The sequence below is a fragment of the Diplotaxodon limnothrissa genome, linkage group LG2, assembly GCF_057381915.1.
Source record: "Diplotaxodon limnothrissa isolate DT_005_m linkage group LG2, D_limnothrissa_male_GT1.1, whole genome shotgun sequence".
NCBI classification, from domain to species: Eukaryota; Metazoa; Chordata; class Actinopteri; order Cichliformes; family Cichlidae; genus Diplotaxodon; species Diplotaxodon limnothrissa.
Genome location: NC_140597.1, coordinates 5907953 through 5921554, shown reverse-complemented (window position 1 = coordinate 5921554; position 13602 = coordinate 5907953). Strand labels below are relative to the sequence as shown.

The window sequence follows — 13602 nt, the reverse complement described above, 5'->3', positions numbered from 1 at the left end:
GCTGCAGGTAAGCCACTCAACCCACAAATGGCAGTGAGATTTAACCTGGGCAGAGAGTACAGCATCATGCATGTGCAAGGAGACAAGCAATTTAATGCAAAATTTGTCAAATTATAATATAGTATTCTTTTTCTCCTATTTGCAACAGATTTTTTATTATTATTCAACTTTACAACAAACAGGCTGAATGAAAATTCAAACAATGAAAATTTCTCTGGATCAATTAAATTCAGCTGAACAATTAGTATCTTTTAGCGTATCTCAGTAAACGTTAAATTAAAGCCTGCAGCCCAGAAACATGTCCTTGTGTTTGTGCAGGCGCAACAACGGTACGCTGCCGCCCTCAAGTGAAAAATAAAAGAAATCGCTCTTTCTATGAATGTGCAATACATATAGTGCACTGCCAGAAACACGTTACTGTTTGTGTTCCGTGTCCTTTTTTAATTTATGCACGACGATTTATTACGTTTGAAATTGTCCCATAGGAGAATATGAGACTTTAAAAATCTCCTAATCTCTTCTGCAGTTTCACCACAATTTCTTGTTTACAATAGCAATGTTTTTATATTTATATATTCATTTATTCATTTTTAGAAAAAAGAATCAGTATGTTATTACCGTTTATGCGAAGTATTTGAAATATTATAAGGTAGGGAACAGGTGCAGAAGCTGTATAACTGATAGTCCACAAGTTATATAATAAGAATTTTAAAAAGTACCTAAAAAGTACCAAAGGTAGCCATAATTATTATTTAGAAGAGCCATATACAGATAAATTTGGATGGTAATTATTGATACACTGATGTGCATGCATCTCGTTAACGTTTTAGCTGTTTCTGATTTTAATAAGCCTGCTTACTGCATATATTTCTGGGTACCAATGAATGCACAGCTACTCCACAGAGTGTTTCTTTACTTTATCTACTCATGTTTGGTTTATTTATTTGTTTCTATTCTTATTCACGCCCTTTAATATATGCATAGACATCGCAGAGCTGGGAGGAAGAGCATATTAAGAATTTATTCACTAAAAGGAAAAAAATAACAAACCTCTTCAAGGGATGACGATAGAGTGGGAAGGAATTAATTATAAAGCAAATACATACTTACATAATCCCCTAATATATATTCATGTCTATGTACATGTTGTTTTCATAAAGAAGGACACTGCTATGAAAAATAGGTTAATGTACCTTTAATGCATCAAGTTCCGGGTACAAGCCGTGCCGCACATGCGCAAAATTGAATGTTGTGGCGGGGAACGATCACGACAACAAAACTTTTGGACTGTTGACGCACAGTTTGACTTTATATCTTGAAATAGAAAATGGTTGAAGGGCCGGGATGCACATTAAACGGAGAGAAAATCCGCTTAAAAGTCCAGAAAGGACAGAAAGTAAAAGCGATCAGAGGCAGTCTGACAACATCAGCCGTAAGTAACCTTGTGAGACTGTATGTCACGGTGGAACAAGTTATGTAGTAAATTTGGCGTGTAGGCTAGCCACCTAGCTGTTATTAAAGAAGATCAAAGACAGCCTTCGTCTGTGCTTTTTTTCTGCTAACTGGCTTATATCCCTGTACAGAAAAACAGCTCCGAGACAAACGCCTTCCCCTGTTTTTATGGTTGTCAGTACAGCGGAGTGGAAACCCTGGGAAAGGAGCTCTTCATGTACTTTGGTCTACGTGCTTTAAGGTAAGCGAACAACTTTTCTTTTCTTTTCTTTTCTTTTGCTTTCTGTTTGTATAAATGTCTAGACATTTTCTGTCATTATCAACCGACTGTATGTGCACCGGAGTCTGGAGGGATGTCACCAATGAATGCTGCATTCAGTGTTTTTGAAAACTGTGACATCTGGGATTTTCTTTTCAAAGTGAAGCACATTTTTCTGAATAAGCCGATTAGCTTGCTGCTCTTTGATTCAATATTTGAGTCATCCCACTGTAAGCAAAATGTGTATAATTTGCAATATGAATCTATTTATATGATCATGCACTACTCTCATAAACAGTTTAAAAGATGGACATAGCTACTGTGCTGTCACCTAAGGTTTCTGAAGATCGTATCAAGATGAGTGTTTGTGCTGTCACGATCTTGGTGTTTTGAAACCCAATATGATGCGTGAGTGGGGCGGGTCTGATTGTGAAACCCCACGTTCACTGGCTAACAACTTGTCAATCATAAATCGTTAGCCAAAATACACATAGTGTGACCAAAAGTTACAAAGTAGGCTTATTATTAATTTATTTATTTATTTGTTTTAATTTAATATGATCCAAACAGATCGACTGAGCCTGTGAACTAAGCAGGAAAGTGTTTACAGTGGTCATATTCTAGATGTCAATAGGACTGGAGTTATTTTTGCAACTACCAGAGCCACCCCCAGGTGGCTATTAAAAAAAACAAAAAACAAGTGCAGGTTTAAGGCACTCCAGCAATGGTTTCATTTTTTTCAAACCCAGAAGCTATGTCCATCTTTTCCTATCTGAGTTTCTAAAAAGAGCAGTCATAAAGTCTACAATTCTAATCAGTTCGTAGGAGGCTCGGGTTAACTTACAGCTTTTATAAGTACTACAAAAATGTATTTTTTTTTGTGGCAGTAAAAGCTAAGCTATTTGTTCCCTTGTATTAAAGCCAGTTATTGGTTGGTTTATGTGTTTTGTGTTTGTACACAGCACAGTGTTCAAATCTTCAGTTGTGTTTTTACCTTTTGCCAATAATGGTGATAAGGAGAAATAGTCAATATGGATAATTTTGTTAAGTATGTTTGTATGTATTTATTTATTTAATCAAAAAAAACTAGAACCAAGTGGTTTTTGGTTATTTAGTGAATAGAATAGAATAGAAAAACATCCAGATTTTCAATCAGACCAATGCAAAAAACGACAGTGGTTGCAGTAGTGTAATTTGGAGAGATAGCAACTACAACAGATATTACTGCATCTACAGGAACATATTCATTCATATAATGCCACCCTAACTGTGCTCATATTATTTTTTTTAAATGAAAATGTTATTTTGAATAATCATCATTGGACAGATAGATTCATATCTATGTAAATGAACTAGTGAGCTTTGTTGTGCAAGGCAATGACACCTTGCACGATAAGTTTCCAAGGGTAGAGTTTCCATCCACAAGACCATGATCCTGTGATCGAGTGTCGAGTGTAAAATGAATCGAGACATGCTGTCTTTAAATGAAGTTTGCCTTTTTTTTTTCTTTGTCTTCCTTGCTTTCATCCTCTAGAGTTCACTTTGGTATGAATGGATCAATGCGAATAAACCCTGCTGAGAGGAGGGATAGGAAGGACTCCACTCCTGTGCTGGAAATACACCTTACTGACGACACCGTGTGCTTCTTTGACAGCACAGTGGAAATAAGGTAACAGGGACACCAGCCCAGCCTAGATAGATTGAGGTGACAGGAGTTCACCTTGGGCTATGAGTCTCATTGAGTGAGTATGTCCTACATTAGGCTGTGTCTGAAGACAGTGGCCGTTGTTGCATGAAAAACGCAGCCTTTTTGGCTCAGCATTTGTCCCGACCATTGTCTGTAAGGTCCTGTTGTAATGCTCAGCAGTCAGACCCACATTTTTTTTTGTTCTGTGTGAAGGTTTCACCTATGTTACTCCATCCCATAACAAACACACCTTACAGAATATATGAAAGAAACAATTTTGAAAAGTGTAACCTTGAGAGCGCCAGTTGACCCCGTGGCACACTTCCAATAACTGTCGCTATATATTTTCTGCCTTTTTCCATTACTACAACTGTGTATTTGCAGGTTAACAGAAGACTGTGAGCAGAGGGTTAGGGCCATGGAGAGTCTGGATGTATGCTCCTCCAAGTTCAGCTTCTCCCACTCAGAGGAAGCAGTGAGGAGCCAGAGTAGCAGGATGCTTTGCGACGTTCTCCTTGACCAAGCCGTCATGCCGGGAGTCGGCAACATCATTAAAAACGAAGCCCTGTTTGACTCTGGCCTCCACCCAGCCGTGAAGGTATGGAAAAGATGATGGATTATGTTCAGCAGAGGAATACAAAACTCTCACAGAAAAAGTTTAAGCCCTTGTATTATTGAGTGATGTATTGCAATGAGGTGGGTAAAATAGGGAAAAGACAAACAAGCACATTGCAGCACAGATATGCCTTTCCCTCTGTGCCTTTTGAAAATGGAAATATTTTTTACTTTCATGAATGTACATGGTCCTTATTGCAACCCGAGCCGGCTTTTCTCGATGATTTATAGCATATATTTATCCTAAAACATGAATAAAATATTTTCTAATCCTGATCTGGAAATGATATCACATGAACTGTGAAGGATTCAATACGTCACATGGCTCTTTGGGAATATTTTTTTGGTAGGCAAACTATACAAGAAAGGTGTAATTTTTGAGTGGCCTATTTATTGCAGGTAAAAGAACTTCATAGGATGAATACTTCTATTACTCAAACATTACTAGGGGCTCCAATCTGAAATGAATTTTTGCCCTCCTTAGAAAGTTTTAGATAGGATATGAGAATATAGCACACTGAAGCAAAACATTAATCTAGGACTTTTGGCCCCTTCTTCTTCTGGGACCACTGAATCTTTATGAGCTTCTCCTCTATTACCAAGCCCCTAGGAGTCCTGAAAGATCAACAAGTACTGTTTTTATACACTGTCTGAGCCAGAGACAGCTTCTTGGTGGCTGGCTATTTTTCCCATTACATCAATTTAAAACAGTCTTTCTCATTCCCATCTGGTGCTTTATTGTTTATGTGCTTGTAGTATTGATTTTGATTGTGAAGTGCTATTTGTCTCTGTTTTAAAATGAAAGGCTACACAAATAAGGTTTTGTCTCCTTTTTGTGAACTGTAACTAAATGTGCTCTGTCATTTTTAGGTTCAGCAGCTGACAGATGAACAGATTCACCATTTGGTGAAAATGACTCGTGATTTTACTCTTCTGTTTTACAAGGTTAGGCATAAATCACAAGTTGGTCTTTTGGATCTGAATGGGATCTGTATGGGTTTATGTTGATCTGCGCACATTTAAATTGGGTATTTAGCTGCTACCTCATTTAGAGTCACTTGCAAGAATAGATTAACTAAAAATCCTGTTTTGCCAGGAAAGGAGAGCAAAAGCCAAAGCCCCACTACCTAGAGAACAGAAAAAACAAATATTGCTTTCTATACATAACAGAGAAGTGAGGAAGGGTAATCTTTTTCTGTTTTCTTTATCCTCATACTTTTATTTCTTCTTGTGTGCCCTCCTCATCTCTGTCAGTGTCGCAAATCTGGCTCTCCCCTCTACAAACATTACAAAGTCTACAAGCGTTCCCAGTGCGGCCAGTGTTTTCATGTCATCACAGTCTGTCGGCTTGGAGATAACGGAAGGATGACTTACTTCTGCGAGCATTGTCAAGAAGGAGATCCCAGCAGAGTGAACATAAGGTACAAACCCTTGTAGACCTTTATGACTGAGCAGGTATTATTCTTCTACAGGCTGCTCCTTTGAAGGCTGTAAAAATATCCGCCACCAATTATGTTTTAACTAAGATGGAGATTAAAAATGTACCTTGTTTTTTCTCAACAATGCAGTGCATCCTTCTTATCAGTGATATCCATACAGGGATTAGTACCCATTTACACAAGGGATCACCACAGTGGATTATCTGCCTCCATCTCACCCTGTCCCTAGCATCCTCCTCTGTCACCCCAAACCTCTTTATGTCTTCCTTCACTACATCCCTGAATCTTATAAGTTGTCTTCCTGTTTCCATCCTGTCTGGCAGCTCCATATTCAATATCCTTTAACAAATATTTTCACTGTCCCTCCTTTACACATGTTCAAACCATCTCAGCCTTGCCTTTCTGGTTTGGTCACCAGTACACTCAACCTGAGCTTTTTCTAAACCTGTCCAGTCGGGCTGTGCGATATGACCAAAATCTCATATCCCGATATATGAATTCTATCGTCCGATAACGATATAAATCACAAAAATGTAACATTTTCTGTAAATTCTGTGAATCTCGGGCAGCTCGTCTTGCGGGAAGTGTTTCCAGCTGGGCGTCATGTAGCTGGAGTCGAGTGTTTTAACAGATGCATGAAACGATACATTTTTAGACATAAGTTGTAACAGCCGCCATTTTCTTTGTGAGTATTTATTACACGGCGTGCTGCGGGGAAAAGCCTGTTCTAACGTTTGAGTCTAAGGTTTATTTTTTAGCACCTGGCGGCTCTTTGTTAATTCTCATCCGTAAATAATCTGCTCTTTCACGTGATTCAGTTTATTTTGGAAAGTCTCAACAGGATCTTGAGCTTTATTGTGAAAGGTTTATGTGGAACATAAACAAGCAGACACGCGATGCTGTTACCGTTGTTGTTGCTAACGACAACGCATAAAAACAGGTGCTTGTCCGTTCGTAGTGTGGTTATATTAAATATAATAGAAAGAGAGAACTTTAAGAAATTAATATAGCCACTTCAGTGACCATCAAAATGATGAAAAAATATTGCTGTAAACAGTTTATTTTGCGACACCACGAAACAAACAATAGTGTAAAATGAAACGATAGACGTTTTTATATCGTCATCCGATATATATCGTTATATCAAACAGCCCTACTGTCCAGTCTGGTCATCCCCAGTGAAGATCTTCATTGGGATGTGTTTTTGTTACCACCTCTCTCCAAATCAGACATAATAGCAAAGCATAGCTTTTTAAATTCTGTTACACATCACTGATTTGCCACTAAAACTCATCTGCATCCACCTGCACTCTCTTCTTCACCTCCATTGTTTTGCACGGTTGACCTCATATATTTAAACTCATTCACCTTCACAATTTCATCTCATTACACATGCATCCTGTCTTGCTTCAAATGACATTCATTTCTCTTCTCTCTAGAGCATACCTCCACCTCTGCAGGTTCTTTTCCACCTGCTTTTTACTCTCGCTACAGATCACAATGTCATCTACGAACATCATAGTCCACAGAGACTCCTGCCTAGCCTCATATGTCAACCTTTCCATCACTATTACAAACAAGAAGGGACTTGGAGATGATCCCTGATGTATTCCCACCCCCACCTTAAGCCCATCTGTCACTCCCACGGCACACCACACAACTGTCTATCTGCCCTCATACATGTTTGTCACCACCCTCAGATGCTTATCTGCTACTCCCGACTACCTCCCTGCACTACCACAGTCCCTCTCTTGACACCCTATGGAATGCTTTAATTCCACAAAGACATCGTGCAACTCTGACCTTCTCTTTACTTCAATGGCATCAACACTCTCAAAGCAAACATTACACCTGTTGTTGTCTTTCTTAGCATGAAGCCTTACTGCTGCTCATTGATTATCACCTTTTACTAACCTAGCTTGAACAACTTATTTTCATATCTTTGTAGAATGGCCTGTCAACTTTATCCCTCTGTAGTTACTACAGCTCTGCACAGCATACTACCTTCATTAAGCTGCACATTTCCATCATCTTTACTTACATATAAGATGAACTTAATTCTATTCTCTGTTCTGTGAGGCTCACCACAACAGTCCCAGTTTTTCTTGCCCACTCCTGCAAAAAGACTTCTAGTCTTATAGAATTCTCTGGGAAAACCTAATTTTAGGACATACTGGGAAAAAGAAATCAATAAAAATCTTTTGTATAAATGTTGGTTATATTATGTTTGAAAATGTAGGACTATCTGTCTTTCGAAAGAGCATCCTCATCGCCTTTTGGAATAACGATCGAAAAACATGGTGTGGCCACTAAACACTAAATAGCCGCTGAATAGATTTACAACAAAAAGCGCTGGACTAATGAATGGAATAATAAGCAAACAGTGAAATATACTGAACTACATAAAAAGTTCACAGATAAATGGCTGTTTAAACACATTCGACTACAGGTGGTTTTGATGAATGGGATACTTGAGTCCGTTGGATAGGTTTTTGGTGGTGCATCGGATGAAAAAGGTTTGGAACTTGGGAGTCTAAGAACTATGAGTGGAAATATTCCAGTGATAGAATAAAGCGACAATTCCTCTTCTGTTACAAAATATGTACCTTTTGTATTTAAAATGCTAACACACTAACTTATTAAACATATATGGGCAGTAAAGAAACCAACATAGTAAAGCTAGGTGTCATTTTTCAGTCTTTTCATAAAGTTCCAAAGCTCTTTAGATAATATGTTCAAATTTAGAGAGGCCATCTTTGCAGGCAGATGGGCTTGGCAGGGAGTGGGAAGTGTTATGAGGGAAATTAATGCGCATATAAGGCTGTGTTTGCCAGACAGGGCACAGGCTCGACACCTCCTGGGCTGTGTTTGAGCAAAGCTTTGCGAGGGGTTAGAGTCTAAAGCCCTTACAACGCATTACACAGCTGATGAAGCAATCTGTGAGAAGTTTCCTGAAAGCCGCCGCTACTTTGCTCCTCCATGACTGTTGGCGCTGCAGATTTACCCTCTTGTCAAACATAGTCTAGCTTCATGTCAGAGCACTATCATGTACGCTTGGAGCAATTATATAAAACACATTTCATTCTTGCCTGTTTTCTCCTCTGCTTGAACTGTAATTATTTGCCTAGGTAAAAGTTTCATAGGTGTCTACATGGTTTATATCTTAATATATTACAACTGCTGTTGTAATTGGGTGACTACATTTCTGAACAGAATTGATCAGAATCGTGTTTATTTGTGCAGACAATCCCAAAACATATGATAATTTAGGAATTATTTTACTGCTGAAAAGTTACATATATCTAAATAAAGTGACACTTACTTTTGAAAGTATAATATAGCTACGCTGGCATTTTATGGCCAATTATACATGAAATCATAATGCACCTTCATATCAAGTGTTAGTCATTTCCATCCCACAAAGTTAAAGGGGAAAAAAAGACTGTCACATATTTATCCAAGAACCTTTTCAAAAAAGTCAAACAAAAACCAGGAAACTAGGTACATAAGTATATCATTATCATCATCATTAACATCATTATCTCCCACTCATGACTGATACAGGGGTCTCTTTTGACCTCCCATTATTTCTTAAATAAGAAGCTAATTGAAATCGCTCTTTCAAGCAACCATTTTAGATTGTTATTGTCTCAATAATGTTCATTATGTCATTAAACAAAAGATGCTAGAGTCTCCAGGATACAGGACAATAAGGAAACAAAATGGGCTGATTCTGAATTCCACCTTAAATCTTATAATGACTGAAGGTGACTTTCTGCTTTAAAAAAACAAACTAAAAAAAACGTTCCCCCATGAGCCATTGTGATAACACATAATGGCTATCATTTGATCCAAAAATCTTTTCTTTATTAAATTAAATGAGCTACCCAGTCTAAAACCTTTCTGAAACTCATGAAGAACTCATCTTCATACTCATTTCACATTTAACTTCATAATGTACAGTGCTTAACAAATGTATTAATAAACCCTTCATAATAACCCACATTTAAGAAATCGATCATGTCAAAATCTCTGAGAAGTCAGAAATTAATCAAGAATAACATTCAACCATTAAAACTATTTTTTCTGTTCAGGGATGCAATTAAATAATTGTAATCTAAACTATAATAATTTTCCCCCACTTTTTAGTAAAACAGTAAATTTGACAATTCATGGATAATAAATTTTTTTTATTTGAAATAAAAATTTCTTTTCATTAAAAATGTTGCACATACATGGCCTAACCATTACAGAAGCATTAAAAAAAGGGGGGGATTACCAATACTGCTAATTTAAAGTAGCTGTAGCATAAATCTTACACTGGGTGGTGATCTAATAAATGTCATAAGCAAATGGTAAATGGTAAATGGCCTGCATTTGTATAGCGCTTTTCTAGTCCATAGGACCCCAAAGCGCTTTACACTACATTCAGTCATCCACCCATTCACACACACATTCACACACTGGCGATAGCAAGCTACATTGTAGCCACAGTTGCCCTGGGGCGCACTGACAGAGGCGAGGCTGCCGGACACAGGCGCCACCGGGCCCTCTGACCACCACCACAAGCACAACGTATATAGACTATAAAATAGAAACTAACAGAACAGTAGGATATTATCACAATGCTGATACAGTATAATTGCTATTCTTAACATTTTGGAATATAATGAATGTTGCAATGAATTTTTTAACTGCTAATTGTGTCCCCAAAGTTAAACTGTCAGTATCTGTTTTGGGGTTAACTTGGCATTTACGTATTTCTGATAATATAGCAATTAACAAGGACAAATCATTGAAAATTAAACATCAAGCAACTGTTGCTGTCTACATAAAAGAAATTCCCATTTAACAGAAATTTACATTTAACCATTACATTTGCATTCAACAACCCTGCTGTTTTTAACTGAATAATAGCTTAAACAGTAATATCTTCACCAATCTGTCTAAGAGTGATTGCAGTCAGTCCAAGTCAGACTGTGACAGGTTTGTTTTTGTTTTTTTACATTTTTTTGTAGATACAAGGAGGTTATTTTCCTGTTTTTATTGGTGCGACTGGTCCATTATTTTGCTCTGAATTAGGAGGTAGCTTTGTCAAACTAAGTGTGTCCAGTGTTAATGTTTTTTTTCAGTTATACAATATATGGCAATGCTATGCTGCATCTATCCCACCCCTATTCTAAACTATATACAACACAATATATTTACTTATTAATTTTTAACCACTTTAGAGAGCTAATAATTCCAATTATTCTCAACATGTGGAACAGTAACATTAATAATACAAATGTGACTCACATTTAGTAATGTAGTAAATGTATGTCTGTGGAAACGCCACATTTTTGCACAATAAAATTCGCAGCAGCAGAAGTACATTATAATCATCACCGTTGCCCTGCTTTGTTTATTTAGTAAGCTTCCAGTCCGAAACAGCCTGATTGGTTGGGCCTGCAACAGAACCAGTGATAATGTGGCTAAGAAAGAGGAAGAGGACTGGGCCTGTCAGCTCTGCACACTCATCAACCAGCCAGCAGCAACAGCGTGTGATGCCTGCCTCACTCCAAGACCCGAGGGTAAGTGAAATGTTCTGTCTTCATAGTCACTCAATTGGAGCGAATAAAATGTCTTTGCTAACAAGAGATAAAACAGTAGCTATAGTTTTGCTGTTTAGCTGAATGATATCTTGTACAGTTAGACAGCGATGCTTAAGCACTTTTCAGAAAAAGATGGAAAATGGCAGAGTGACACTGCAGCGAGGCGACGCAGCTTCTCTGTGTGTGTTTGTATGTTGCAGTACGGATAATGAGCATGTCTGTCAGTTGGCCATTTAGTGTCTGCAAGAAATGTCCTTGTAGTGTCACTGTTGCTGCATAAAGCTACAGTTGAAGGGTTTAAGGGTTAGTTTGTATTTTGTATACAGTCCAGTTTTCTTAATTAATAGCTGATTGAACAACTGAATAGCTGTTAACCCGAGGTTGTGCTGAGCTTCAAGGACATGGACACGTTGCTATGATGGCTTCACTGTGTACCCTTAAATTGTTTTCCTTTTTTGTAATATTTTATTTGAATTAAGACTACCGAGTCTTTTTATGTTAATCATTACCAGAACAAACCCCTTTAGTCCAGTGGTATTAGATAGTAAAATATTTCCCATTTTGGGAGGATGGGAGTGGGATTTGAATCCTTAAGTCCAATATAATCATCTGAGTTTTAACAAGGTTTAAAGGCTACGTCACATATGTCAGCGTCCATCTGGACTGTTTAAAAGATGCGTGTGAGTAAGTGAGAATAGTGGTGACATTTTGAGGTTGATTTAAATGAATAACAGACACTTATTTCTCCATGGAAAGCTGACTGAGCACACTCGCTCTTTCAGTAATACCCTGATTTGCATATGTACAGTTATACATTTGCAACGGACCCCTGTGCATATCCTCTGAATCAGTTGGGGGTTAAGGGCTTTGCTCATGGCCACTTTAATGGTAGCTTTTGAGGGACTGGAGAGTGATATTTATTCACAGTTCCTTGTTAATGACTGTTATGTCAGGCTCCATAGTCCATTACTGAAAAGATTTTTAAAGCTTTTGATACGGTGGTTCATTTTGCATGAGGGCATTTTCAGCACCACATATTGTGTGACATTTCATTTGACTACACAGCACGGCAATATACTGCCCACTGATAAATGATACGGCAAGCTAACCACTTAAAACTAACAACAACCTGCATTTTATGGGTGCAGTCGGTGCATCAGAATGAGCTGCAGCTGCTGAACATGAATTGAGTTTCTCTCTGTGGCTCCATCTCCCCAGTCCACACAGATGACATTAGCGTTGAAGCATCACCCTTCACTGCTGATTTGATTAAATACCCCTGCACTGCCTTCAAGAAACCACAAGAGGAGCTCAAAGTCAACTGGAGGTCTGCATTTGGGACTTCCACCCTTGTTTTCTCCGACTTAAGCAAGAAGGCAAAGCCTGCAAAAGTCCCGCTTGCCCAAGCCGGGAGTCATTTGAATTCCTTGGCGGCAGAAGGAGGTTTATATAAATACAGTGTTTGCCAAGGGACAACAAGCCCCAATTATGCCTCTGGTGGCTGGCAGAAGCAAAGAGCCGAGCTGTCCGATGGGGAATCACTGGCCTCCTACAGTCACACATCCAAGAAAATGAGAATTGATCACAGCCCCTTTCCCAGTAACAGTGCTCAAAATGGAACCTCAAACTCAAGGTGAGTGAATCTCTTACTTGGATATTCATGGGTAAGTTTTTAATAAGAGAAGGTTTTGCAACTTCAGGGAAATGAGTGAGATTTAAGAAGGGAACCCCCAAAATTTAGTATTTTAATACAAAACACACACACACACACAGTCATGGTATGATACTAAACATACTTTTTTTTTTTCCAAAAACACACATCAAGACAAAATGGTTAGTTTGCTAATTAGTGTTCATGTGACAGCTTTGGCTGTGTTATATTTTCAGTGCATTTCAAACTGATGACACTATCTCTATACTCCTGTCAGTACCCACAAAATGGAAGCGACAAGCCGTGCAACCTCCATTCCTCTCAGTCCCAGTGCCCCTCGCTGTGCATCCCATCGTCGCCCAGCTGTCCTCAGAGTGGTCCACAAGGAGGGGGAGAATAAGGGACGACAGTTCTACTCCTGCTCGCTACCCAGAGACACCAAGTGTAACTTCTTTGAGGTGAAAGTGGAAGGCAGCTTATCTGTTTTCGATTTGCTTCTCTTGTTTTCTAGCCTTTGCACAGTCTGTTAGCAGTCTGTTCACTAAACACTTAAATAACTGAAATAAAAGTTTACAACTGTACGTCCAAGCTAACCAAACTTTATTTTCACTGTTGCAGTGGGCAGACTTGCACTTTCCTTCTTGTCACCACGGGAAGCGCTGTTTAATGAGGACTGTTCTGAAACTAGGACCCAACAACGGCAGGAATTTTTACACCTGCAGCTTTCAAAAGGGGAAACAGTGTGACTTTTTCCAGTGGGCCGAGAATGGACCAGGGGTTTCCATCCTACCTGGTTGCTAATGTCATATATTGCTCCCAAGTGAAACCCTGAATCCTCAATGTTTATAAAAACAACTTGATATAGAAATGGGGTGGATGACAAGTATCAAATATATCAAATATAC

The 13602-nt window shown here is 38.5% G+C and overlaps 1 protein-coding gene across 2 annotated transcripts; it reads left to right on the top strand.

Moving 5' to 3' along the window:
• The first annotated feature begins 1327 nt into the window (after positions 1 to 1327).
• Positions 1328 to 13498, top strand: neil3 (nei-like DNA glycosylase 3). Of its 2 annotated transcripts, none has more exons than XM_085366239.1 (10): positions 1328 to 1432; positions 1584 to 1693; positions 3246 to 3380; positions 3783 to 3996; positions 4884 to 4958; positions 5268 to 5434; positions 10865 to 11025; positions 12265 to 12679; positions 12999 to 13155; positions 13316 to 13498. In XM_085366239.1, the coding sequence occupies exons 1-10, from the start codon at positions 1328 to 1330 to the stop codon at positions 13496 to 13498; spliced, it is 1722 nt and encodes a 573-aa protein (XP_085222365.1). The 2 variants fall into 2 exon arrangements, with proteins under 2 accessions (XP_085222365.1, XP_085222356.1); XM_085366230.1 differs by having other exon boundaries at positions 12975 to 13155.
• The last annotated feature ends 104 nt before the right edge of the window (positions 13499 to 13602 follow it).

What these genes read in the sequence shown, in the direction of transcription:
- neil3 (XM_085366230.1), top strand. Translation starts at nt 1,328, where the DNA reads ATGGTTGAAGGGCCGGGATGCACATTAAACGGAGAGAAAATCCGCTTA. An exon ending in GCAGTCTGACAACATCAGCC is followed by an intron (nt 1,433 to 1,583) that starts GTAAGTAACCTT and finishes ATCCCTGTACAG; the next exon opens with AAAAACAGCTCCGAGACAAA. An exon ending in GCCTCCACCCAGCCGTGAAG is followed by an intron (nt 3,997 to 4,883) that starts GTATGGAAAAGA and finishes TGTCATTTTTAG; the next exon opens with GTTCAGCAGCTGACAGATGA.